At 42.1% G+C, this 27,228-nt stretch overlaps 1 protein-coding gene across 2 annotated transcripts in view; it reads right to left on the bottom strand.

The window, feature by feature from the left end:
* Positions 1-27,228, bottom strand: part of Bckdhb (branched chain keto acid dehydrogenase E1 subunit beta) — a 187,001-nt gene that overhangs the window by 117,927 nt on the left and 41,846 nt on the right. For both annotated transcript variants that reach the window (NM_019267.1, XM_087560759.1), the window contains 5 exon segments: positions 6,143-6,253; positions 8,599-8,696; positions 20,542-20,650; positions 23,065-23,220; positions 23,449-23,582. In NM_019267.1, coding sequence (NP_062140.1) covers positions 6,143-6,253; positions 8,599-8,696; positions 20,542-20,650; positions 23,065-23,220; positions 23,449-23,582 — 608 coding nt within the window.

Raw genomic sequence — 27,228 nt, 5'->3', positions numbered from 1 at the left:
CTGATACAGAGGCCATGGAAGGGTGCTGCTTACCAGCTCTCTTCTGCTGGCTTGCTTGGCCTGACTTGTTATAGAACCCAGGTCCACAGGCCCAGAGATGGCACCACCCACAATGGGCGGGGCCCTCCCCACCTTGATCACTAATTGAATAAACACCTTATATCTGGATCGAATGGAGGCATTTCCTCAACTGAGGTTCCTTTCTCCATGACGACTAAAGCCTATGTCAAGTTGACACACAAAACCAGTCAGGACACATTGCTTTGGGGTGGGGATGGGGTAGCAAAGGGAGTTGTGACACTATTTTGTACTAGACAGTTCTCCAAGGAGAAAAGCACTGATTCAACACACAAGGATGCTTATGAAGAATAGAAGCCAATCCTCTCGGGCATGGGAAAGCAAGCCTATGAAAGGGAACCAACTACTAATATATGCTCCAGCTAAAAAAAATCCCATGACAGTGGCACACCAGCAGTGCAGACTAGGAAATGAGAGGAGAAAAGGCAGCCAAGGTGCAGCCTGCTAGAACGAGGTCTGAATGGTAAAACATGGGCTTCTGATTTACGAGGAAATACCATAGGCCAGTCTTCTTTAACCAATGCACGTGTCTCCGTTACAAAGTATGACCACTGGGTTCTCAAGCATATCTAAGCAAAAACTCACAGTAAGGTCGACATGAAAATTAAAATTAAAATTAAAACCTAAAAACTAAGCACAGAAAGGATTTTTTTAAACCCGTCAGAACCAGTTTGCGCTGCCCAAATATTCTTGGTTGTGTGGCCTTCCACTGGAGCACAGTCAACTTACCAGGAGCCACACTGTTAGAGAAAAGTGACTCTCCCTCCCTCTCTCTCCCAACCCCTAACACCTGCCAGCAACCCTAGCAGGAACTTCACGTTCAACTCCCCTCTCCATTTTGGATTTGTTCTGGCTTGGTCTTGCACAGGCCTTGTGCAGGCTGTCACAACCCTTGGAAACAAACCTACGTACAACTGGCCTGCTGTGTCCAGACACTGTTTCCTTGTAGGCACTCTCTGGCCCTTACACTATTTCTGCCCTCCTTTCTGCAATGGGGAGCAGGGAGTGCATATCTACCTTCCATTTAGTGCTGAGCATCCTGTCATCTCTTACTCTCTAAATCTTGGCCAATGATGACTCCCTGTGTTCATTGTTCCTACTGTAAATAAAAACTTCTCTAGGAGGCTTGAGAAATGCATTAATCTATAAGTACAATAATAAGTCACTATGGGTCACCTTAGTACTGTGTCCACATAACAGAATAATTGTAGGTTCTCCCAAAGCTGGTGTTCCCGTAGCTTTTACAGACTACTTCTTAGGCACGTCACATGAAAATAATCTGCAAATATACTGCCATAAAAGGGTGGGGTAAGGTACTCTCGGAAGAAAACTGCATTACGATTTAGCAGATCTGAGACTAGTAAGGGCTTTTGTGGGCCTGGCCAATGTCAGTAAAACACTTGACTTGGTTATAAGTACTTTTAACAGGATCTTAGATCCTTGTATAGCTGGTCAAAAACCTAGCTAAACCACATCTACCCTCGCTTTCCCACTTGTATTTTAAGTGTGGATGGTGGTATTTCAGCTTAGAGATACGAGGTGTAGTCCTGATGTGGTGGGAGGAGTGGCCTGTGTTCCGATATGTAATCAGGTAAATTATTTTTAAAATTTTACTTAACTGTATTTATGCCATCTACATTGTAGCCCCTTAGGGCAAAACACAAATATAACAACGTACCAAATTAGTATCATGAGATCAAAGAGACAGCCAGAGGAAGAAAGGAGGAATATTGATATTTCCATCAACTTGGGTTTTCCTTCCTTTCTTAGATGTACTAGCTGCATCTCTGTGTGATCCTAGATTGTCGAGCCGCTGTGCTGAAAGTTCCGTTCACCTCAGGAAGATAAAAGACAAGGCCAGAGTTTTCTACTGATCGAGGCCTCTGGCTTGTCGGCCTCCTCGTGTTGGTTCTGTTTCGGCTACTTTCTTCATCTTGCGGACTCTGGCTGATGGTCCTCAGCTGGACAGTGGAAGCCAGCTTTGCACTCCTGGATGGCTCTGGGTCTCTTTGTGACTCTCTTCATTGCTTATCTTGGTACAATTCTTGTTTTCCTTTCATGATACCAAAAGGGAAACGTTTTGATACTTAACCTTTTCCCCTGGGAAATTAGAGATGACTTACTTATTTTTATTTTGTGAGTGTTTTATATGTGTGAGTGTGTGTGTGTGTGTGTGTGTGTGTGTGTGTGTGTATGCGTGTGCCTGTTATCCACTGAGGCCACAAGAGGGAATCCAATCCACTGTAATTGGAGTCACGGGCAGATTTTGATTGACCATTAAGTGCTGCAAACCAAACTTGGGTCCTCTGTAAGAACAGCAAGTGATCTTCTTATCCTCTGAGACAATCACTCAGGATCCTAGAAATGATTTGAAAAAAAAAAAAAAACTGCCCTATAACCATAGTATAAGCATACTAAAAATAAAAGCTTTCTTTTCGTTTTGTTTTGTTTTGCTTAATTCAGGTTAAGCTTTTCCTCATCATTATGAATTTTACAGATATCCAAAGGTAGTCATTTTAGTAGCTGTGCTTTGTCAGAGGACAAAATTGGATTGCTCAGTTTCATTCACTATGGCTTAACACACAAATGCACCTTTTGGAATTCTCAATCAGAAAATGTCATTAGAAGGACAAATGCTACATGCAAGGCACGCCTCAGCAGAGTGCATAGGAAAGTGACTCTGGAAGAGTTGAGGATTTCTATTTATTTTTCCTTAGTCCTGCAGATTGTTTATAAGGTATGTGAGAGTGTGTGTGTGTGTTTGTGTGTGTAAGAAAATGTATGTGTGAATGTATATATAGATAAGTTTCTGAATGTATTATATGAATGATTGTGTTTATATATGTGAGTGAGTATGTTCTGTTTTTATAAGTGATGTGTTTATATGCATGTATGTGTGCATATTTGAATGAGTGTATGTGTGTGTATTTGTGAGTGTGTATATGTGTGTGACTATATCCGTGTGCATGTGTATGACTATATGTGTGACTGTATGTATTAGTGTAGTAGTGTGTGTGTGTGACTATACATATGAATGTATCTATTAGTATACACATGCATGTGTGAGATAGAATGTACATGTATTTGCCCGAGCATATGTGCATGCATGTGAGTTAAAAATATATGCAAGGGAAAGAATATAAAGAGTGTGTGTGCGTGTGTGTGTGTGTGTGTGTGTGTGTATGAGTTAGAGTATGTGTGTGAATGTAAGTGTGTGCATGCGTGCATGCGTACATGGATATGTATGTGCAGCAGTGAATGTCGTCTGGGTGCACAGCAGAGTTCTGCATGTTGCCTAGGGAATCACAACACTGGAGTGTATCAAATAAACCCGTACGACTAAGGGAGAGTTTTAATTTATGACAACTCTACTGTCTACTTTTGAGATTATAAGTGAATTATGACATGTTTGTGACAATGACCAGGGTGTGTGTTATAACCTCTAGTGTAGTGAGTGAAATAATAGAAAAGGCTGAAGCTCTAGCAAGCTAGTAAAAACTGTAAATTACAAATAGCTGGTCAACCCAAAAGAATGAATGAAGTATGTACAAAAGACAGCTGGGGTCCGCAGAAAACAGACGGTAGAGGATGGATGCACATCCACATAGAGGCAATTAAATAAATATAAACAGATTAAATATAAACAGCCTAACAGTTTTATGGATAAAATCTCTAGAAGAACAAAAATTGTGTAAAATTAATAAATAAGGAATTAGAAAACCTTCACTGTCATGATCTGTGTTAGGAATTGAGTGCATTTCCATATGTAAAGAAAACCCTAGGCCCACATGGCTTTGCTGTGAGTTCTTCATAGGAGAAGTGGAGTGAGAAAAAAATCATACGGAATCATACTACTAACAACCAAAAAATAAAATAAAATAAACTGCAATATAGATAAGTCTATGTATAAATACAGATGGAGCTAAATGAAATTTCTCATCTGTGCGGACAATACTCCTTCCAAGATCCAAACCCTCTAACAAAGACCAATACCAGACATGAGAAGCCCTCTTCTGAGTCAGCGGCCAGATTGCCCAAGAGACTCCTAACGCATTGCAGAGCATTCCGGTTGCCTTTAGTGGCCCCACAAAGGTGGAAGATAAGTCTCTGTTGCTAAGACACCATGAACTTCAGCTGAGACCCAAGCTGGAGATGATGCCTCCTCCATGAAGACTAGCTTTGATGGTACCAGGAGGCACCACGCAATCTTCCAATACAGGGAAGCAACCAACGATCTGCACACTTGTGATGTCCGTGAACGACGACGACAGGCTTAGAGCAATGACCCTAAGGGTGCAGGGCGGGCTCCCAGATCTTGGCAATAACCACCAGCAATTCTAACTGGACTTAAGGCCACTCGCCATGAAGAAAGTCACAGCTGAAACTGGAAACCTCACCAACAGCCCAGGACTCCTCGTAAAGTCATGATCTTGGAGGAGAACCGACAACCACCACTTTACTGAGTCAGCATAATCCCTAACCATGTTATAAATACTGTTCTTACACATAGAGATAAATGGAGTCCTTACTCACCATGAAGAAAGTTTCTCTTTGCAACAGCTGGGGAGCATAACAGAAAACCACAACCAATCAAAATGCAGAGTTGTGGAGCCGAGTTTCAGTGGATGCAGCTAAAAAACAGCCCCCATACCTAAGACTCAGGGCAGGCTATAGAAGTGTGTACAGAAGGCTGGGAAAGTTCTCAAGAACGTCAGAAGTTACACCTATAAAATCTCACCATCATGACAGTCCAAATGACCAAATATGAGCCGCACAAGGACAACAGACATCCTGGTGAGGATGGTGGGGAGGGCCAGAGGCCTCAACCTACGACAGAGAAGTATAGGCAAGCAAGTAACGCCAAGAGCAGTAGCAATCATCTTCCCCGGAGAAGAGCATATAAATTGAAACATACATATAAGTCCACTATACAGACTGAGGAGGTTGTATTTATATATGTAGGACTATATATGGATATACATATGTATATGTATGTAACAATCATTAATGAAAAAGAAGCCATAAATTTGAAAGAAAGGAGGGTTATAAAGATTGGAAGGGAAGAATGAGAGAGGGGAAATGATGCAATTACATTATAATAACAAACGATCTAAAAAGCAATTACAAAGAAAGGACACAGGTTGGGTGGGTACAGAAAGGAACTGAATCTAGGAAGGGTTGGGGGTGAATAGGATCAAAAGACATTAAATGAAATTCTCAAAAGAACTAATAATATTTTTAAATTTTAAAAATAGTAATCATAAAATACTCCAAATCTTAGGATTTATTTGCTATAGCAACAAATAAAGAAAAGAGAGAGACAGAAATACCTGTAATTATTATCTAGATTTTAGTAGATGAGATCATCACACAACAGAAGATCTGACTTTCCCTTGGGCACTGATGTAAGAACTGACACTCTATAAACTATGCAGAAGTCAATGTGTAAGATGGGTTATAAACTCAGCTCTACTCTTCAAAGACAACTCCGTGGATTTACTCAGTAATAAAGGCATCGGCAATCCAATCTAAATATCAGGTCAGAAACTATAATTCAGAGTAGCCAGATTCCCACAGCATAACATTCAGTCTGGGCTCCACAGGATCAAACTGATATAACTAGAGTAATTTCCTAAATAATAATGTGGCTGATTACAGAGAAAATGACTTTCAAAACTGCAGCCAAACCATTTACCTCAATAAATCAAACCAAGTTAGCTGAATGTAACCAGTGAGAAGTTAGCTGCAAGGGAGACGTCAGTGGTCCTGACCCCCTCTCTTTATACCACTGCTCCCCTCAGAAGTCAATGTGAATTGCCTGCAAGGACAACACTGGGATGTTTTAAACTGAGAAAAACATGTGAGGGCAAAAACAGTCTAAAGGGATCTGGTTGTCTGACCATCAAGCTACAGCACCTACATCACTCACATCACAGATTTAAAACTTTAAATCAGTGTGAAATGCTCATGCAACTCACAATTTCAAAATGGTTCTTTTCAAATATCCAAGAAAGGTGACAGAAGGCCTTAGGGAAACAGTGATGAATCAGTTACAGACTTATACCTTACAAACTGTATCCACATCCCAAGGCACAATGGTCCGCAGATCGATGACTTCACAAGACACTCCAAGCTTTTCTTGGGCCATGGAAGCCACCTCCCGGATGACATGAACCTGAAAATGAGAGGAAATACAGAGAGAATGACTAGAGCAGTTTGGAGCGGAAAGACTAGTTGAATGTCAGCATCATTCATAAGGATACTGTCTACAGTTGGAGAACTGATCGGCAGGGAGAGGGCATTAATGTTGATCAAGAAGTCACAAAAACAATCAAGGACAAATGTCTAGAAATCTGATAGAAAAAAATGCGAGGAGAAAAGGAGAAATATTCATTCCAAAAGCTCAGAAGGCAAACAGGGGCAGAGAAAAAGGCAGGATGACTATGAAGCATACACATAGAGAGAACCCACACACCATGGACACTTAAAGAAAAGGGGGAGGGGCTGAACGAGTTCTAAACATGAAACAGATAAAGAAACTAAAAAGAAAGAAGTCAGTAATCCCAAAGGCTAAAGACCAAAAAGTCTCATAGACAAGGTAGCAAGAACCCACACCCAAGTAAGAATTAAGTGCTGGGTCTAATGACGAGGAGAGGAAGTGGAGAGATGGCTCAGTGGTTAAGAAAACGTGCCGCTGGGGTTGGGGATTTGGCTCAGTGGCAGGGCATTTGCCTAGGAAGTGCAAGGCCCTGGGTTCGGTCCCCAGCTCCGAAAAAAAAAAAAAAAAAAAGAAAACGTGCCGCTCTTGCAGATGACCTGGATTCAATCCTTAGCATCATACATGATGGCTGACAGCCAGCTCAGAGACAGACAGACAGACAGACAGACACAAACACACACACACACACACACACACACACACACACACACACAGAGAGAGAGAGAGAGAGAGAGAGAGAGAGAGAGAGAGAGAGGGAGGGAGGGAGAGAGAGAGAGAGAGAGAGAGAGAGAGAGAGAGAGAGAGAGAACTATGACACCAAGCCCTGTTGTTAGGGCCGAGGGAAATCCGATGAAACTATCCCTAGAAAAGAGATGGATCGCTTAAGATACTTAATTCTGTCACAGGATCATAGGACAGGTGGTCCACGCAGGCAGCAAGGCACTTGTGAGAGAGCAAAGGGTAGGATGAGAACGATCTCAGTGCAGCATGTAACACAGATGTGCAGTATGAGCTACAAAGTTGTTCCTAATGGACACAGCTGTGTATCCCTACTTAACACTCAGTAGGACCAAACAGGTACCTCCAGTCACAAGATGAGTTAGCGCCAAGGGAGGAGAGTGCAGCACAGGGAACAAACTAATAAAACTGTGTTGTTTGTAAACCGGGCACAGTGGCAAAAGCCTGTAATTCCAGCTCTTGGGAGGTCCAGGCAGGAGGAACAGAAGTTCTATGGCATCATTAGCTTCATCAGCTGCTTAGCAAGTTCAAGACCTGACCCGAGCATCATTAAGACTCTAATGGCAGTCCCGGCTGAACACGGTGCAGAGGATAAGTAATAGATGAGTCCTCAGCCTTAAGTAAAACATTCCACCTGAGGCTCAGGGGCAATGTAGAAATTGTCAGAAAGAGCTGGAAGATGGGAGAAGACTGTAAAATCACCATCTTCTTGGCAAGACACTCACATTGAAACCAAGAACTTAGAACAGCTATGAATGGCTGCACTTGGTCTTCACATGAATGGACCTATCAGTGGTCTGCCATGAATGGAGGAAGAGTTTAGGGACGCCGCATCACACACACTGTGGAAGTATTACTACTGATAGGTTTGCAGGAAGGAGGGGGATTCACTGCCTTCAGATTAGTCACCCCAACTAGGCTCCAATGGATAGTTCCACTGCTCACACAGATATCCCTGTGGTTAAACTAACTGGGTCACAAGTCATAAAACAAGACTGATGAGCATAAAGGAGGGGCAGTGATAAAGATAAAAGAGAAGAGAGAGGGTTAGAGATGAAAGTAACCAGAGTACAGTGTGTGTGTGTGTGTGTGTGTGTGTGTGTGTGTGTGTGAGAGAGAGAGAGAGAGAGAGAGAGAGAGAGAATAAGTGTCAAAGCAGAAAATTAATCAAAACTAAAGATAAATAAAACCCTGTTTCTAAAAAGAAGTTGGATCACTTAAAATTTGCTCAGAATAGACCATATATCTCCTTACTTTGCATACACACATGTACATGCGCACTGCAATGGTAAAGTATCAATGAGCTTGATTGGGGTCATCATTTAATAATATCTGTGTGTGTGTGTGTGTGTGTGTGTGTGTGTGTGTGTGTGTGTGTGTGAAATCATCACGCTATCCACCTCAAATCACTTCTAATCTGTCAGTTATGCCTTAACAAAGTTGGTGGTGAGGATGAATATCATTAACACAAAGAGACCATCTGAGACATAAAGAACACAGCAGAAAGACAAACAAGAGTTTCCCAGGCAGTGTGGCCTCAGCAGGTGGTCAGCGTTACATACCTGAGTGCCCCAGGCAACCAGAGTCACATCGCTGCCCTCCTGGATGACTTCGGCCTGAGACAAGGGGATCTTGTAGGGTTCTACTGGGACCTGTTCCACTAAACACATGAGAGAGAAAAACAAAAATTAATCAATGTTCTCGAATGACACTTGTGTCTTAACGAATGTAAGAAATCTCATTGTGACAGGGTCTCATTGTTGAATGCTTCATGCAAAAATATAAATTTTATTATATAGCTCCATGACGTCACAGCCCAGATAAATATATGCAGCATTTGAAATATATCATCTGAGACAAGAAAGACCACAGTCAGAAACTGAATAAATCTTAATGGTGCATGTTTTAGTCCAACCTAACTCATCAGAATTGGCGAAGCCTAAGAACTGAGCATTCAATGGCAAGATGATGGCCAAGGGAAATGGACCATAGTGGGTGGAATTCTCTGCACTGCACAGATTTAAAACTGTTATTGTTAAAGTGTTTATAAATTCGGGCCCAGGGAAATGGTTCAGCATGTGAAAATTCTTGCAGCACAAGCTGGGCGACCTGAGTTCGATTCCAAGAACCCACACAAAGGAGGGGGAAGAAGAAAAGCCACTGGATAATGTTGTCCTCCCACTCCGTGAACATACACTGTGACATGCCCAGACAAAATCATTTCAAAGTTCATTTTAAAGGAAGCTCAAAAATTACTAACAAATTTGCCAAAACCCTATGTTACTGCTCAAAGTTCTTAAGTTCTCAGACCATTTTCTTTCAAATAGGAAATACGTGAACATTTGAAACACAGGGGAAAGACATAGTAAGATTAAGTTTATTGTGTTTCATTTTTGTACTTTGCATCGATGAAGCATAGTGACCAACAGATGGAAAAATGGACAGACACAGAGACATTTTGACCAAGGGACTAAATTCTACTATGCTTTAACCATCATCAGGACCAAACTGAGGACACCTGGCCAAAGATAGCACCCTGGCCCCCTGCCATGACTTCATGCTCTAGCTGCAAGCTCACAGGCCAGAAGAAAGGACAGGAAACCAGCACACATTCTATTCTGCTTGTGAGTCAGCGAGGGACAGGCAAGAACCCTGTCTTCCTGTCTTGTAAATCAATTGTCAGCTGGTGACTAGCACAGCCCTGGAATAAGGACTCTGAGGCTGGCACACTAACATGATGGCTTGGCATCTTGGCACATCTTCTTTGAAAAATTACCAGCAATGACTGCCTTTGTTGTCTTAAATAAATTACCCAGAACAAAAAGGCCTCATTATTTTAGCAATTAAGGAACAGCATGGCAAACAATGCTTTATTCTCTCTTCTTCTTCCTTTTTTTTTTACATCATACAGAAAATGTGATTCAGGAAAAGGGATATTAAGACCAAATTGGGGGGCCATAAACCCTCTATAGAGGGCAAGTGAAGTCCTGGGTAAAGGTCAAGACCCAAGGTCTCAGCCACAGGGGAGTGTTGAGCCTTCCCCAGGTAAGGCTGAGAGATGGCAAAGCCTTCCACTAGTCCAAGTGTGAATGCTGACAGTCCACACAGAAAGCATCCACTTTCTGTTTTCTAGCCCCTGCCCCCATGTTTACAGCCTGAAGACTACTCCTGTGTGTAGACTAATCCTACCAAAATTAGCTAAACCTGACTCCTTATTCAGCCATACATAAAAACCAACCCTGCCTTCCTGTTCACCTGTGTACATTAAATAGGCTTTGCTTCAGGGTGCTGCAGTTTCTCCATTCAAGATCTCCAACCACCCGATCCCAGTCTTCTTGTACGTTGTGTCTGTGTGTGAGACAGTTCTTCATTCTGCCCAGTCAGGTCAGTCCCCAAAGCCATGCTGAACGCCACAGATCTCTTCAGGGTTCTCTCCGCTTTGCATCGGCTTAATCTTAGTGCTTGAAAGTAAGAGTACAACTTGAAGATGCTCATCTGTCAATGAGCCAAGCCGGCCGAGCCAGTGAAAATCCACAGGTACTCTGCAGTTACATTGGCTTAAGTGATAACATATTCCAGAAGTTATTTCCAATTTGCAAACGCCTGTGTGTTATGTACTTCCTGAAAAGGAGCAGGCAGCAGGAGTAGGGACGCTGGCAGCAGGAGTAGGGACGCTGGCAGCAGGAGCTGCGGAGCGTCACATATGCTCTGAGCATACACACCAGCTGAATCTGCTCCCCTCTCCTCCATGCTGGTCACACTCACATCCTAGTGAGCGGTGCACAGGGAAATCCTCAGCACCAGATCCACGGCGATGGCACTACAACTGAGTGAGCCTAATGGGGACATGGTTATTGGGCAGGAGGGGTCTTATAAACAAATATTGTAAACCTCTGGGCTCGGCACTTGCTTGCACATGAGAACACATCTGCATGTCTAGCATGTGTTCCCTTACAGACTCACGGCATGGATATACTTCATTTCCATGTAGCTCATTTCATTTCCCATACTCTTCTCCAAATTTTCTAATAAGCCATCTTAAATGGCTATTTGCATGAAACAAAATGCAAAAATAATATATACACTACGTATAATATAGCCAGTGAACAGTGACTAAGAATCCAATATATCTAAGCCACAAGTAAAACGTATCACCAGGCATCTGGGGATCTAGGAAGTAAAAGCCTACTTTTGGAAATCAGAGAGGTCTCACCAAGTATGGCACAAGTGGGGGAAGTCTTGGAGACAGAGGTGGTTGGCATGGGAGACGATAACAAAGTATTCTGGTCTAGAGAGCTGGCCCCAGGACAGCCAGGACTACACAAAGAAAATCTATCTCAAAAGAAGAAGAAGAGGAGGAGGAGGAGGAGGAGGAGGGAGAGGAGGAGGAGGAAGAAGAGAGAGAGAGAGAGAGAGAGAGAGAGAGAGAGAGAGATCTGAGAGGAAACAGAAAGCATGGAAGTGTGTCGCAAATGTACACAGCATCTAAGAAACCAGACTTAAGATATTTCAGATGAGGCAAATACTGAAACCTGCAAGTTATCATCTCCCATCCCTTGAAAGAACTTGCCAATGCCTTCTGATTTCCTATATTAATTAATTGTGTGCAAGTAATTAACCATCTTCATGCTGCAAATTCCCCTTGAGGTACACAATGACCATTACAGATACATAAGGATCATCGACCCTTCCCCACACATGGAACTCCAAGAATGAGTTTCCCCACAAATCTGAAACGTGGGTAGAGCTTTATTATACCTGATGCTCTGACGAGACATATCCCTGTATTTAAAGAACTGTGCATTTTCTGGAATGTTAGCCTATGGTGTCCATTAAACATATTTAATGTCTGCACTGCATCCTGAAAATAGCCTACCTCGCCTGTCAGTCCCATGGGAGAGGGGGAGGGACAAATCTGTGCAAACAGAAGCCGGGGTCCAGCATTATCTCTGCATCTAGTTTGGTAGTCTCGAACAAAGTATTATATTACTTCTGTGTCCCAGGATCCCACCTGTGACTATGGAACTATCACAGGGACACGAGGACACATTATCTTAATCACAACTGACATCTTTTGTGTTCTGTGGAAGAAGACAGCACTACAATCTACAAAACTTCACTGACCCCATCCTTAAGGCTGCACAGGACATTCCTCATTTTAGGAAGAATTACTCTTACCCACAGGGCCATTTGTTGTATGTTCTATATCTCATAGAGGTGCTAGGGATTAATATTCCCTTTTTAAATGTTAGTACAAATAATGCAAATGAAGCTATTAGTAAGCAAGGCACCTGTTGGTGGAGCAGAGCCAACTCAATACTGTGTTTGTGATCTCTTTGTATCCTGGTCAAACTTAACTTCAAAGACAGGAAGATACAAAGCTCACATCTACGCACGGCAGACAATAATTCCCTTGAGAACTGCCTAGAAAATAAAAGCCATCTGAACTAATGCTACAAGTACAGAATCCATGAGTATCCTGCATGTGACCAGAAGACTTCTCATGCAGATACTTTTCCATATAATCATTTTAAGGTAGTAAGCATCTTTAAGCATGATCATCATCAGAAGGCCATGTATTCTTACCATTGTCACTAAAGAACCTACTCTTTCTAATTCAATGGCAATGTTACTCTGGAAAAATCTACACCTTTTTCAACTTAATTGCACCTGCTATCACATTTGTGCATGTGTGTTCATGTGTGTGGTATGGATACATGTGCATGTATGAATATGTATGTGGAAGGCAGAACACAACCCTGAGGAGTCATCTTCCAAAACATGATACGCCTCCTTTGAGTCAGGGTCTCTCACTGGTCTGGAGCTCACCAAGTACACTTGACTGGCCAGTGGGCCCCAGGATTCCTCCTGTCCCTGCCTCCCCATGATTGGAAAAACAAGCAAACACCATTCATGAACAGCATTTTACATGGGTTCTGGTGATTGAACTCAGTTCCTACTTGTTCTAACACAAGTATTTAACTGAGTCGCATGTATACACACAATGAGAGAGAGAGAGAGAGAGAGAGAGAGAGAGAGAGAGAGAGAGAGAAGAAGGAGGAGGAAGAAGAGGAGGAGGAGGAGGAGGAGGAGGAGGAGCTACTGAAATCACTTTTCATAATCACTTAATTGAATAATCACCCCTACATCTCCAGCTTTTCTGCATGAGACAAATTAGAAAGCTTCCTAAGATGGCCGCCGAGCATGCATGGCAAAGGCAGTAGTGGCACAACAGAACATCTACCTACTTTTTGCAAGACTTGCAATTAACCTCGTTACATCCTGCAGTCTTGTTTGACATGACGAAGAAAAGCTTTCAGGGGACTGATACAGGGTGTACGAACTTTAACCACGTCCACAGCCTCTTTCACCGTCTCAGTTTCTCTCAGAGTAATTTTCCATGCAATCAGCAGTACGTTACATTTCTAGGTTGGCAACCGTGTTACCAAACCAATTGTACTAACGACTGTCCTTTCTTCTTTAAAACCGTGGAATTTCTGTGGATATTCCAAATGAGACACACACATGAAGATTCAAAGCTACCATCCACAAGTGAGAGAAAACACATGAGGTTTATAGTGCTGCGTCTGGGTTACGTCACATGGAATGGTTGTTCGCATCCATTTAGTTATGAATTCCATTTTTCTTAATGGTTGGATAATATTCCCTTGTGTAAATGTACCACATAGAGAGCAGTAAGGGGTCATTGGGAAGGGGGGGGGAATACAGCAATATAACAGGTAAGGGTAAATAAAGGAACAAGAAGAGTTAAATGGAATGGGGTTTGGAAGAGAAAACTAAAGAAAAAGACGACTAACGCTAAAGACTTTCTCAGAGGACACTAAAACTATTGCAGAAGCCTCCTAAAATATAAACATTTCATATATAAAAACAATTTAAATGTAGTTACACTTTTCTAGGACAACTATCTTTCTACTAGACACCACAAGCTAACTAATCAAAACCCAACATCAGGAATGGGTTAACTCTATCAGAGTCGTTGGCCAGTTAGGTCCTACAGACTCTCAAGTTTTACAGGTTATTCCCACTGGCTCTCAGTTACCCTCCTGAACTGATGGCCAGACCCTATTGCTGAGTAGATCACATATTTGTGCCATAAAACATGGAGAAACCAAGCAGGTACTGACCTGGAAGTTTAATCCTCACTGGCTAGTTTTTAGGAGGAAGTTGCTATGCAAGCTACCGGAGAAAGAAAGTAAAACTCATCCAGACACGCTGACTGGTGCAGCAGGGGCACAAGTGGCACAGGAGTAACCAACCAGTTTCTAATTAGAAATAAGGCCTGTTTCCCAAGATGGAACCCATATGAGGCACTGTTATCAGAGCCAAAAACCAGTGACTGGCCAAGACATAGGCCCTAGAGGAGGACCTACTCTGATTAATATGATTACTATGACTACAGTACTAAACCAACTCCTAAGGATGTCTTGTTATAGCATCTCTCAAACCTCTCCAAAGAAGCTTCTTTTTTGTAATCAATGGTTGAAGTGTGAATTTCTGGTTTCGTTGAAGACTCAGGTGTGTCATGTGATGCTTCTCTGGAAGTTATCTTATGAGAGGATGTTTGGCTGAAGTAGAGCATGAGAGGATGTTTGGCTGAGAACAGACGCGATGGTGTTTTTCTGGAAGCTGCCTGGTGAAATGGCATGTGATATTTTGCTGGAACAGACGCTTAGGAGGACACAATGGTGACATTCAGAAAGAGTATAGATATAACCGGACAGACAGTAGACAACACTTGGCATTGGTTTGTCTTGCTGGTATTCCTTGGATTTCACCTTGCTGTCAGTGACAACACTCTGACATTGGTTCTCCTTGCTTTCTTCACCAATCTTCATTTATTGTAACTTCGAAGAGAGAAATGTACCAAAGAACTTCCGGTGGTGTTCTGGCTGCTTCTTGTTGCTTCCGGGTGCTTGTGCCGATGCTCAGTCTTGTAGTTTCTTCTGGATCAAGCCACTGCTGCTGATTCATGTTTGGTGTTTTGCTAGTGGACTAGACTGCTGACAACGAAGACTGGAATTTCCCCCACAGAAGTACTTCTAAACAGATCCGTGTGCCCCTTGTCCGATTAGCCATCTTCCCCCCTTACCTTTGGTCAGTGGGCTACAAGGAAGGTTGAAGCGTTTAAGAACCCTTATTAAAGTTGGTTTTGAAAAATATAAGCCTACAGGCGGTGATTAAAATAATTTCACAACTAATCAAGATGCAATGAATGAATGCAGAGGGCTCAGGCCTAAATTGGACCCCTCTATCACACTCCCTTACCGCCAAGTCTTGGGGTGCTGAAAAACTAAGAGCCTCCAGAGGTGGAGGCTGAAAGGAAACCATGTTTTCCAGACACAGTAGAACAGCTGCAAAATGAACTCACAATGGTTGTGACCTATGCAAGCTCAAATCAGTGAAAATCCCAGTACAGAGAGGAGAAAAGGGTCTGGAGTCCCACCCACAGCTGATGATCTACTGATAATTAGAGATGCTCAACAAGAGAGTTATCTTTAAGCATGTGGCTCCAGCAGGTCTCACACGCTCCAGTGGATGGTCCCACCCTAACAGTGTAGAGGCAACACCCATGAGGCTTGATGAGTTAAAAAAAAAAAAAAAAAGACACAAAGTTGATTGAATATGAAATCGGGAGAGGCTGGGGGAGGAGATGAATATGATCAAAATACAATGTATGAAATTCTCAAAGAGATAATAAAATATTTAAAAGTGAATTGTATTCTCAAGTACACTTTTCTATAGCTAAAATAATATATGAATGTCACATGAGGAAAATAATTGAACACTAAGTCACAGTCACTACACATCAGCAGTAGAGAACTGGGAAGAGGAAAATATCACTTAGCACAAGAATTGAGGAGCAAACAAAAAAAAATTGTTATTCCCAACTTAAAATGGGTCACTGTTTTGTTAAGCTAATAAGCAAAAAAGCACCAATAATTTGATGCATCTTTTCAGAATTTTTCTTTTCATTTTAAGCAATTATGGTTTTATTTAAAAAAAAAAAATAGGAGCTAGAGGGATGGCTCAGTGACCAGACACTCTCAATGGACTTGACTGTGTCTCTCCACACACATCAGCAGCTGATAAGTGTCTGTAACTCCACTTCCAGGAGACCTTCGGCTGGCCTCTGCAAGCTCAGGGCACACACAAGCTCAAGCACGCACACACAAGCTCAAGCACGCACACACACATACAAGAACAAAACACAGGCATAATAAACTGGGTGAGGCTATCCCTAAAACTCTTCCCCATTCACAGCACAGTTCCCAGTCACTTACAGTTACAGCCATGGCTAGCCATGCTGCCCCACAAAGCACAGGTTTCTACATGAGTGGAACATCACTTGTGAATGCATGCAAGAAGGAATTAAACAGTTGCCGCTAGAGACTCGGGTTATCTCCATCATGAGGTACAGCAGGTTTGACTCCTGCATTTCTGGACATTTTCACATCACCTCAACCATTTAGACCTCATCTTCAAGAGTAGTTTTCTGGTGTTTCTAGAGCTTTTGTTTGGCTTGTTAATTAGGTTGTTTTGTTTTGTTTTGTTTGAAGGTCTTCCTATGTATCCCTATATCCCTGGCTGGCCTTGAACTCACAGCAAACCTCTTTCCTCAGTTTCCTCAGTTTCCCAAACGTTGGGATTGCAGGCGCAAGCCACCACACCAGCTGTCTCGAGCTTTCTCGATTGTGGTTGCCTATTAGGTAGGGACCAGGATCAGTTTGTATATTCATACATGAGCAGGCAATAGCAAGTACTGGCCCCTGGAGAAAAACAACAGGGTGATCTTGACTTCGAGCTCCATGCACTACCACAATGCAACCAAAAACTACACGGGAATAAGAGAAAGCGGTACAGGACTTAATACCAGTTTTGTGAGCTTCTAATATACAGAATAATTTTTATGTACATATCAATTCACTGATAATTTAATAGACATATTTTAAAAGCTATTTGTAGAATATTTATAGCTTGATCTTTAGTACTTAAGTATACAGAGTATTACTTGATTTTTGTACAGATACATTTTAATACAAACATTTCCTTCTCCTACATATTTAAATGTGCATAATTTAAATGTGTTTTCTTCAATACTGTTTAAAACAGCCAGAATTTAGAAGCGATTCAATGTTAAGCTGGATACATATTTTATGAAGTAAAAAAAGCTTCACTTATGTTAACTGACAGAAATATATCCAAATACATGGCAAGATGGGGGCATGTGTCAAGAGGCCCCGCCCTTAACTGAAGAATTAGTTGTGGTTGGTGACTTCTAGTGAACAAGATCCATTTTCCTTAAGGGTGTGGTCCAAGGTATGCCCACCACAGTACAGTATGTATTGCCACAACCAGGAATACAGAAGCATTGCCAATTGGACCCGATGAGTATTTAAGGGGAAGAGGGTCACAAAGTTGGGGGTGGGTAGGAATGGGGGTAAATGTGAACAAAACACAGTATATGAAATTCCCAAAGAATTAATAGAAATACATTTTAAGGAACAGTTACTTATAGAAAACTTGCAGTTTATTTATTATTTGAGTATACAGATATGTATTTATAGATTTTTGTACACTTACAGAAAAATGTTTCACAAAGCAAGTATAGGAAATCTTTTTTTATGTTTTATATGTCAGCGTATATCTTTTTTTATGTTTTATATGTCAGCAAATATAGTCCACCTAGTCACCTATACAAATATAAATCTGCAGAAGTTGGGCTAATGGGGAGAGGAGAGTAAAAGGGGTGGAAGGGGAACTTTTGCTATTTTTATTCTGTATATAAACTATAGATGGCTACGGAGCTGTAATGGGCAAACTTGGTACAAGGTGCAGTGGCTCACGATCCTAGACTTTATGCAGAGGCAGAAAGAACCACCCTATCATGTGGCATAACTGGTCAAGAAGATAACTTACGGGCAGTAAGGACACATATATGTTCAATGTTCAAATTCAATCTGGAAAGGAAATCAGAAAACTCTTCTGGGCCCAGTGTCGTGAACAGCACAGCTTATCCATCACAGAAAACATGCCAACAAATTCAAAGGCAACTGTGCACCTCAAGTTCACTGAAAACCTCTGATTCTCCTCAATTCTCAACACTTTATCTAGGCGCTCTCTGCAGTAATAAAATTATGTCCTGTTCACTGCGGTTCCACTTGTGTTAGATACAACACAAGCTCTCTTACAGGGCTAAGACAGAGATCTCTGTGAACACCGCATAAGAGAACAGACATACAAAGTAAACCAATGTAATCAAATAAATGACAGCTTCACTGTCAGGAAACACATGCTTCCAAAGATACACAGACACAGACTGAGATGATACAGTGTAGACACTCACACATAGACTGAAAGTATATATTCTGATTATACACAAACACACACACATGCAATATACATTGAAGGATAACGGGTAATTTTTTTTTTAGGGGACTGACATTTTAAGTTCCTAAAGAAATCCTTAAAATACTATCCAAGAAATCAGAGAAAGGACTGGAAGAGCTTAAAGGGGCTCGAGACCCTATATGAACAACAATGCCAACCAACCAGAGCTTCCAGGGACTAAGCCACTACCTAAAGACTACACATGGACTGACCCTGGGCTCCAACCTCATAGGTAGCAATGAATAGTCTAGTAAGAGCACCAGTGGAAGGGGAAGCCCTTGGTCCTGCCAAGACTGAACCCCCAGTGAACGTGATTGTTGCGGGGAGGGCGGTAATGGGGGGAGGATGGGGAGGGAAACACTCACATAGAAGGGGAGGGGGAGGGGTTAGGGGGTGTTGGCCCGGAAACCGGAAAAGGGAATAACAATCGAAATGTAAATAAGAAATACTCAAGTTAATAAAGAAAAAAAAAAGTACACATCTATAAAAAATAAAATCTATAATTTTAATTCAAAAAAATAATATCCAAGAGCTATGGAGGCAATACTACTTCAGATTTGGGGAAATCTCTCTCTGCTAGCAGTACAAGTCGGTTTTCAAAAGCTAAGTGGAAAAAGTGAAAGAGAAGCCCAGTGCGTGAGCCTCCCATCAATGATAGTGAGCACACACAAACTTAAGGTAACACTTATACCACAGAACTATATATGCCTTAGATTTTTTTTCTTTTTTCTTTTTTTTTTTTTTTTCCAGAGCTGGGGATGGAACCCAGGGCCTTGCGTTCTCTAGGCAAGCGCTCTACCGCTGAGCTAAATCCCCAACCCCCGTATGCCTTAGATTTTTAAGTACTTTTTTCTTTATAACCGAGATGCACTTCCTAATTAACCCCTAGAAGTCAGGTACTAGAAGTAGAAGTGTGATATATTTATAATATTTAAAGGCCAGAAGTTTGCCAAGAGAGAAGTAACCTCCTTTCCTTATTTAGAAACAGTTTTTCTTACAATAATGGAAATACTCGGTAACAATGACGAACAACTACTCCGACGACTGACAGGCATGTTCGCTCTGAGTAATGCCCTAACACCGTGCACGACTGTGCAGAATTATCACGACTGCAATAATAATGAGCAGTCACTCTTCTCACAACAGGCTGTGACACAGCAATACACCTAGACGCAGGTGACAACACGGATGAATCTCTGTGACACTAGATTGGGCAAAAGAAGACGAACAATATACGGGAGACTCCATTTCCACAAAGCCCAGCTAATCTAAAATAAACAGGAGCAGCTAACCTAATCGCAATCGGAAAGCTTAGAGCTGAGAGAAGAGACGAGCAGGAAGAAAAGAAGGGGGGAAGGCTTACAGGAGCGAAGAAATGTCCTGCACCTGGTTTTGTGCAGTGGCTACGTGGATGTATGTGGCTGTCAGAAACCCATCAAACCGAACCCAATAGTTGTGTGTTTTCCTGTATATAAATTACATCATAACAAAAACATGTGGCTTCAGATTTAAATGTTCAAAAGTGATTTGCCAGAGTAATGTTCTTGAATTCAGGGTGTGGGAGGATACACTTTAGATAGAATAAATCATTTGATATTTAAATTTTCCATTACAGCTGAGCAATAAGCAGTCACAGATGTGTGTTTATGGAATTGGGATTGTGAGCTAAAGAAAAGGCAACCAGGCATCTTGGTGTAGTGCAGACAGACCCCCAGGGGAGCCCAGTACCATAGCACACCGTTAACAGTACCTGCCTCACCAGAGCCCAGCCTAGAGGGCCTGGGGTCACTTATCTAAAGCAGACTTTCAATGTCATGAAGTCCAACAAGAACCTTCGCTTTCTCCTCCAACCCACAGAACCAGACAGAGCTAAGCATGACCATGTATTCTCGTTAACATTTTACATCCTGCAGTCAAAATCTAACTAGATGTGTTTTTCCCTAATGTTTACATCTGAGGACAAAATGAAGTATCACAGAACTCAATCTATAAGGAAAGTGGAATTCAAGGTTAGGGGAGAAAGGTTTTTAAAAAAATAACTATGTAAAAGAATGTAAGGATAATCACAAAGAGAAAATACAAGGAATCTTTACCTGCTGCCCGGTAAAGTATCTTAGGTTCAAAAAATATACATGGATTTTTATCTTCTATGCATGACAACAGAAGTCCCTTGGCCTGGAAAGGGCTTCTGGGTATAACCACCTGTAAAAACAAACGATTTTAATAAAACACATCCCATTAAATCCACTCCTAAGGTTGATAGTTAACCAATCGGGTGTAACTAATTCAACTAGAGAATGGGTATTTGTATTTACTATAAAATGTACACCTTGCCCCTCAGATAAGCATTTCTAAACTGACAGGCAGCTACCGCTCACCAATGTACAGTACCACGATCCCTTTGTCCTAACGGGCAAACACAACCTGCACTCCTAAGTGAAAAAGCAACACACTGAACTCTATGTCCTACGAATTGCTCAGAGTAGAGAGAAGCATGGCCATTCCACATCTCCGGTGGACAGGAAAGGGCTCCAAGATCTCTAGGAATGAGGAGGAGGACGGTTGACAGGAGGAGTGCATGAGATAACTTGTCGAAGCACTCTGTGTGGGTCATTTCATCTCTCCTTCACAGGGACCTCAGGAAGCAGCTACTACTCTTGGTCCACTTAGAGATAGAGACTGGAGCATACAGAGAGGTAAAGGCACTGCCCAGGGTCACACAGCCTACTAGGACAGAGATCCTTACTCTCTCCAGATACAAACTGGAGACCACACTCTTGGCCATCAAATCATAAACTCGCATCTAAATTCTCATGATTATAAAATAAATAAGAACAAACTTGAGATTGGAAGGATTATTAGAATAAGCATGAACCTCCTACGAAGATCACAGAAGACTCCTTGAAGCAAACTACCTTTGGATTTCAAACACATTATTGTGGTTTTTGTTTGGTTTGGTTTGGTTTGTGGATCTGGAAGTCCTTAGCTTGCACATACTAGGCAAGTGCTCTCCACTGAGCGACACCCCCAGCCCTTGATCTGCTTCAGAGAAAGCCATACTAGGTAGACCAGGCTGACCTCACACTTTTAACCTTACTGCCTTGAAGGAATTGTGTTATTTTTATTAAAAGAATTTTGTTTAAAAATAAAAAAGCATAAATCTCTCTACTAACCATATCTAACACAATGCCTTCACGCTTCTATTCGTTAGTGTGTCTGTCTGTCTTTCTTCCTTTCTTTCTGTTTTCGTTTTGTTGTTGTTGTTGTTGTTTTTCCCAACAGGGTTTCTCTTTGTAGCCTTGGCTGTCCTAGAACTTGGAAGTCTCCCTGTAGGCCAGGCTGGTCTCAAACTCACGGAGATCCACCTGCCTCTGCCTCCCAAGCACTGGGACTAAAGGTGTGTACCACCACTGTCCTGCCATAAAATTTATTTTCATTTTCTGTACATGAGTGTTGTGCTTGTATATATGTCTTTATACCACAATGTGCAGTGTCTACAGAGGCCAGAAGGTATCAGACACCCTAGAATTTGAGTTACACAAACGGTTGTAAGTCACCCCGTGGGTGCTGGGGTCCAACTCCGATCTTCTTCGAGAACAATTACTGCTCTTAACCACTAAGCCAGATCTCCAGCCCTTGCTTTCTTCATAAGAGTTATTTTTATTACCCTTTTAGAGTAAGTGTGTGCGTGCATGCGTGCGTGCATGCGAGGATGTGTGTGTATTTCAAGTTTAAAAATAAAAAATAGAAAATACAACGGAAGACGAAAAGTTCTGTTGTTTAAAACTCTAGGATATGGTACAAACGCTAAATATGATTAACATCCAGCCCAAACTCAAAAACAAGTGTTGCATCAAAGCGGCTCTTGTCCCAAACTACCCCTGCTGGCTTGTATCAGAAAAGCATACAGACTCCATTCCACTGAGACAACCCTTATTCTTCTGATCCAGCAGAGAAAAAAAAGGGGGGGGGGGGATGTAAACATTTTTACAACTGGTCTGTGTGTTGTCAAAAGCAAGCATGCCTCTCTGCTAAACATCTGTGCATTTCTGTGATTCCCTGGAAAGCTGTTTGGTGACTATCAAGAGACAAAACACTCAAAATGTTTGTGACATCCAAAAAAACTTAAAAGCTATTACAAGTGCCAGTTTCAAACAGGAGACTCTTGCAAATGGACTGAGCAATGCTACTTTATTCTAGAACAGAAGATTCATATCTAGACAACAGCCTTCTCTCCAGCTGTTCAGAAACTGAAAACTGCGCTAAAAGCAAACACGAATTTGAAGTAATAAAACAAGTTTTATTAAAGGTACCTCAAAATCACCTAAACAAGGAAAACCCATTTGAAAGAAGAAACTAGAACTCTGGGAGAATGGCATATTCTTCAGCACCTATGCAGTTAATTAATGCCAACATCACGCCAGTGCTGCTTCAGGAGGAACATTCTAGAAAACTGGGCATCAGCAAGTTAATTTAAAAAGAAATGCTAACCTCCCTGTCTCAAATATAGTTAAGTTGATATCAATTCCAAAGTCCCCCTGTTGGTTAATACTGACAGCATGAGCAACGGTGGACACAACTAATAATGATCAAATAAAGAAAGTAAACAAGGGTACCTTGATTCCTGGGCAATGGGCAAAAAAGGCTTCAGGACTCTGAGAATGGTAAAGAGCCCCATGGCCCACACAGCCCCAAGGGGCCCGGATGGTGAGGCTCCCACAGTTGAAAAGATCGCCAGAGCGGTATCGATACTTGGCAGCTTCGTTGACAATCTGCAGAGAAAAGGGACATGCCACCGTGACTCTTTCCTGCCTAATGCATGCCCCAAAAGCATGACGTTGGGTCTTCAAATGCATTCCCACTATAAAATGCGAACTGCAGAGCACAAATAGACAACGATTGCTAAAGGAGGGGCAGGGCTGAGTGGGAGGGGCCCGAGTCTGAACACTGGAGGCTGGCCGGAAGAGATACCCTTCCCAGCAAAGCATCAAGCAACCTACCTGATCAAAGGCAGGGAAAATATAGTCGGCAAACTGGATTTCCGCAATAGCTGTAGCACCAGTGACCGCGATTCCAATGCCAAACCCAACAATTCCTTGTTCACACAACGGGGTGTTAAACACTCTGTCTTTTCCTTTAAAAAAAAGATTAAATAAATAAATAGGAGTATAAATACCAAACGAAAGAAATGCCCCAAATTAAAGCTATGCAATATGTGTCTGAAAGTAAGTGTGATGAAGAAAAATGGGACAGGTAGAGGAAATAATAAACAGCAAAACAGCTGCTTTCAGTACATAACTTTATTAAATAATTAAACATAAGAAACCTACACAAACCAAGTAAAGAAAGACTGCCACACTGAGACTGTCTGAAAGGCAAAACCCAGGTATCTGATGGGAAAAGTGTAAAGCGTAAACTACACAGAAGGACGTTGACATCACTCAAAGGGTGAGACGGTAAGGCACATTCCTACTGTCAAAGGGTGGGCCTCAGAAGACTTCAGAAGACATGCGACAATGAGCGCCCAGCAGAACGGAACGACTGCCGTAACTAACTTAGAACACAGGCGAGTGCGTAAGTCAGCACGGGATCTTTTGAGATACTATCTGGGCAACAACAGAAAAAACTACCACCCCCAAAAGAAAGGGGCTTTAAAAATATTCATATAACATAATAAATATGTGACTTAACTGACACACGCAGTATGTCACCTACAGCACTCACTCCAGGAATACTAATACTAACAGGGATGGGCCAACCATAGGCTGGGCTATCGACCTATCTCAGCGACTGTGTAGAGAGTAAAGTCGAATGCAGCAAGCCTCAAAACAGAAGACTTGAACGTGGGAAAGTGACTTGTTGGGGGAAGTGGTGGGAGGAAGCCGAGAGAAAGGCGAGGGGAGAGTAAGTAGAATGCACTATGCACATATATCTGAAATGGTCAAATTACAAACTCATTAAAATTATTTTACAATGCCAACCAACCAGAGCTTCCAGGGACTAAGCCACTACCCAAAGACTATACATGGACTGACCCTGGGCTCCAACTGCATACGTAGCAATGAATAGCCTAGTAAGAGCACCAGTGGAAGGGGAAGCCCTGGGTCCTGCCAAGGTTGGACCCCCAGTGCAGGGGAATGTCAGGGAGGGGGGGTGGATGGAGGGGAACATCCTTATGGGGGAGGGGGAGGGGATAGGGGACTTATGGACAGGAAACCAGGAAAGGGAATAACATTTGAAATGTAAATAAAGAAATATATCCAATAACACAAATTATTTATAAGATCCATTCTGAGTATGTTTTCTGGCCATGGTAGGATTATACTAGGAATTAGTAACAATAAGGAAATCTATATTTGGACCTGTAGAGCTCAGTGGTAGCTCAGTGGAAGGGAGGGGAGGGGAGGCGAGGGGAAAAGAGGGGGAGGTGGGAGGGGGAAGGGTGGGAGGACCAAGGGAGGGTGAGGGGGTGGGTGGGTGGGGAGGGAGAGGGACCGAGAAAGCAAGCTGATTATTTTATTGTTGTTTATTGTAAAATATCCAAGTATAGGCTCATATGTTTAAACACCATCACCCGACCCCACTCCCACCGGAGCTAGTCAAGAATGTGAAACCTTTAGGAGGTGGAGCCTTTCTGAAGGAAACAGGTTACTGATGACAAGCTTTAAGGCTGTGAAGTCCGTCCCCACTTCCTAGTTTCTCTCTACTTGAGTTTCAATGCAACCTGACTAGTCACCCTCCTCCTCCGCCCACACCCCAACTCCTGGCACCGCGCCTTCTCCGCCTACTGTCATGTCTTCCCCACTACAACAGACAGTCCTGCTGAGCTGTGAGCCAAAGCAAACCCTTTCTGCCTCAAGTTACTTCTATCACACTGTTCAATCACAGCCACAGAAGGAAAGGAAAAGGAAGGAGGAGAGGAGAAAAAGGAGAGGTAAAGTTTGTGCTAGATGACTGTTAGATGGCTTACTAAATGCATGTCTATAATACATAGCTCAAAAGTGAAAAAAAAAAACTAGAAATGAGAAAACTGTTTGAATTGCGTAACTGAACTCTGTGTCTCCACTTGTTGAACTACTGAAGTAGACTGCAGAGTTGCTTCTTACAAACTAACCCTCCTCTACTTAAAATTCCAGACGAGAAGTGATCAGGTTCAGAGGCACTGGAAAGCTAAAAGTGGGCATTGACTGAACACCTGAACCTTGAGAGACACGGAACAAATGATCACAGTCATGAGGCTTACCCCAAGGGACTCTCCACTCTCATTCAGAGACCACCAGAATGCAGACAGACTAAACTAATGGGTGCCAAAGAGCAGAACCTGAGGCGGATGTGTCCATTAACAAGAAAGTATGTCCCATTTTGGCACAGACCAGCATGTTATCACTGACGCCTGGACCTGTACAGCCCTCTACTAAACACTCATTAGAAAATAACCTCTGGGAGTTAAAAGAGCTCAGCAGAAATTTCTCCTGTACCCACTAAAGAGAAGTCAAGAGTATGGAATCCTAGTCTCTTTAAGTAAGGGCAACTTCATGGAGTTTAAGGAACACTATTGAATGATGAGTAGGTCACCAAAGGAAGTAAGAGGGAAATCCAAAACTCCCTAGAAGTTAATAAAATGGAAAACACAACAGATCAAACCTATGGGATACAATTAAATCAAGAAATCAGTTCCAAGGGTAGAACCTTCTAGCTACAAGTGTCTACCAAAAGAAAAAAAAAAATCAGAGAAATCTCAGATAACTAAATGATGTCCCTGAGAAACCAAAAACAAGAAAAAAATCAGTAGAAAGACAGAAATTAATAAAGTGAAAGAAAGAGAAAAAAAGAGGAATCAAAGAACCAAGAGTTGGTTCTTGGATAATGTAAATAAAGTAGCCATATCCTTAAATAAACCAACCCAAAAAAGGGTAGAAATTATGGCACATGCCAAGGAAATTCAGAAAAGTATGACAAACCTTAAAACAGCCCATTAGGGGGCTGGAGAGATGGCTCAGCGGTTAAGAGCACTGACTGCTCTTCCAGAGATCCTGAGTTCAATTCCCAGCAACCACATGGTGGCTCACAACCATCTGTAATGGCGATCTGATGCCCTCTTCTGGTGTGTCTGAAGACAGCTACATGTACTCATAAAATAAATAAAGCTTAAAAAAAAAAAACAAAACAGCCCATTAGCTAGGCATGGTCACAGAAACCTTTAATGCCAGCATAAAGGAGGTGGAAGCAGATCTTTGTGAGCTCAAGGCCAATATGGTCTACACAGCAAGTCTCAGGCCAGCTAGAGTTATGAATTGGGACCCTGTCTAAAAACAAAACAAACAAACAAAAATCATATCCCCTTAAATTGGAAAATATAAAAGAAATGAATGAATCTCTAAAAGCATATGACCTACCAAGGTGGCATCGTTTAAATACATCTAATGTATCTATGACAAGCAGCAATACTGAAACGAATGTGAGAACCTGAGTCGAATCCCCAAAACCTACATTTTTTAAAGAGCAAACCATGAACCTCTATCCCTCTGCAACTTGGTCTCTTGGTGTGGATCTAGGGTCCCCTAGACCTTTACCTCCACCCCTTTTCATCCATTTCTTCTAGCCTACCTCCATTTCTTTATGAGTCCTTCTGATCTACAAGACAGTTTTCTACCAGGAACCCCACAGCTGTCACACTAAGATGGGGCTCAGGTATGATACACGTGCCCTCCTTCCTCTCTTCTCAGCAAACCTCCATCCTCCTGAGACTTACTCTCTTGCTGCAGAATTAGGGGCTCTAC

This window comes from Rattus norvegicus, chromosome 8, assembly GCF_021556685.1.
Source record: "Rattus norvegicus strain SHRSP/BbbUtx chromosome 8, alternate assembly SHRSP_T2T, whole genome shotgun sequence".
Lineage (NCBI taxonomy): Eukaryota > Metazoa > Chordata > Mammalia > Rodentia > Muridae > Rattus > Rattus norvegicus.
Note: the sequence above shows the minus strand (reverse complement) of the source record. Positions and strands in the feature narration are given on the sequence as shown.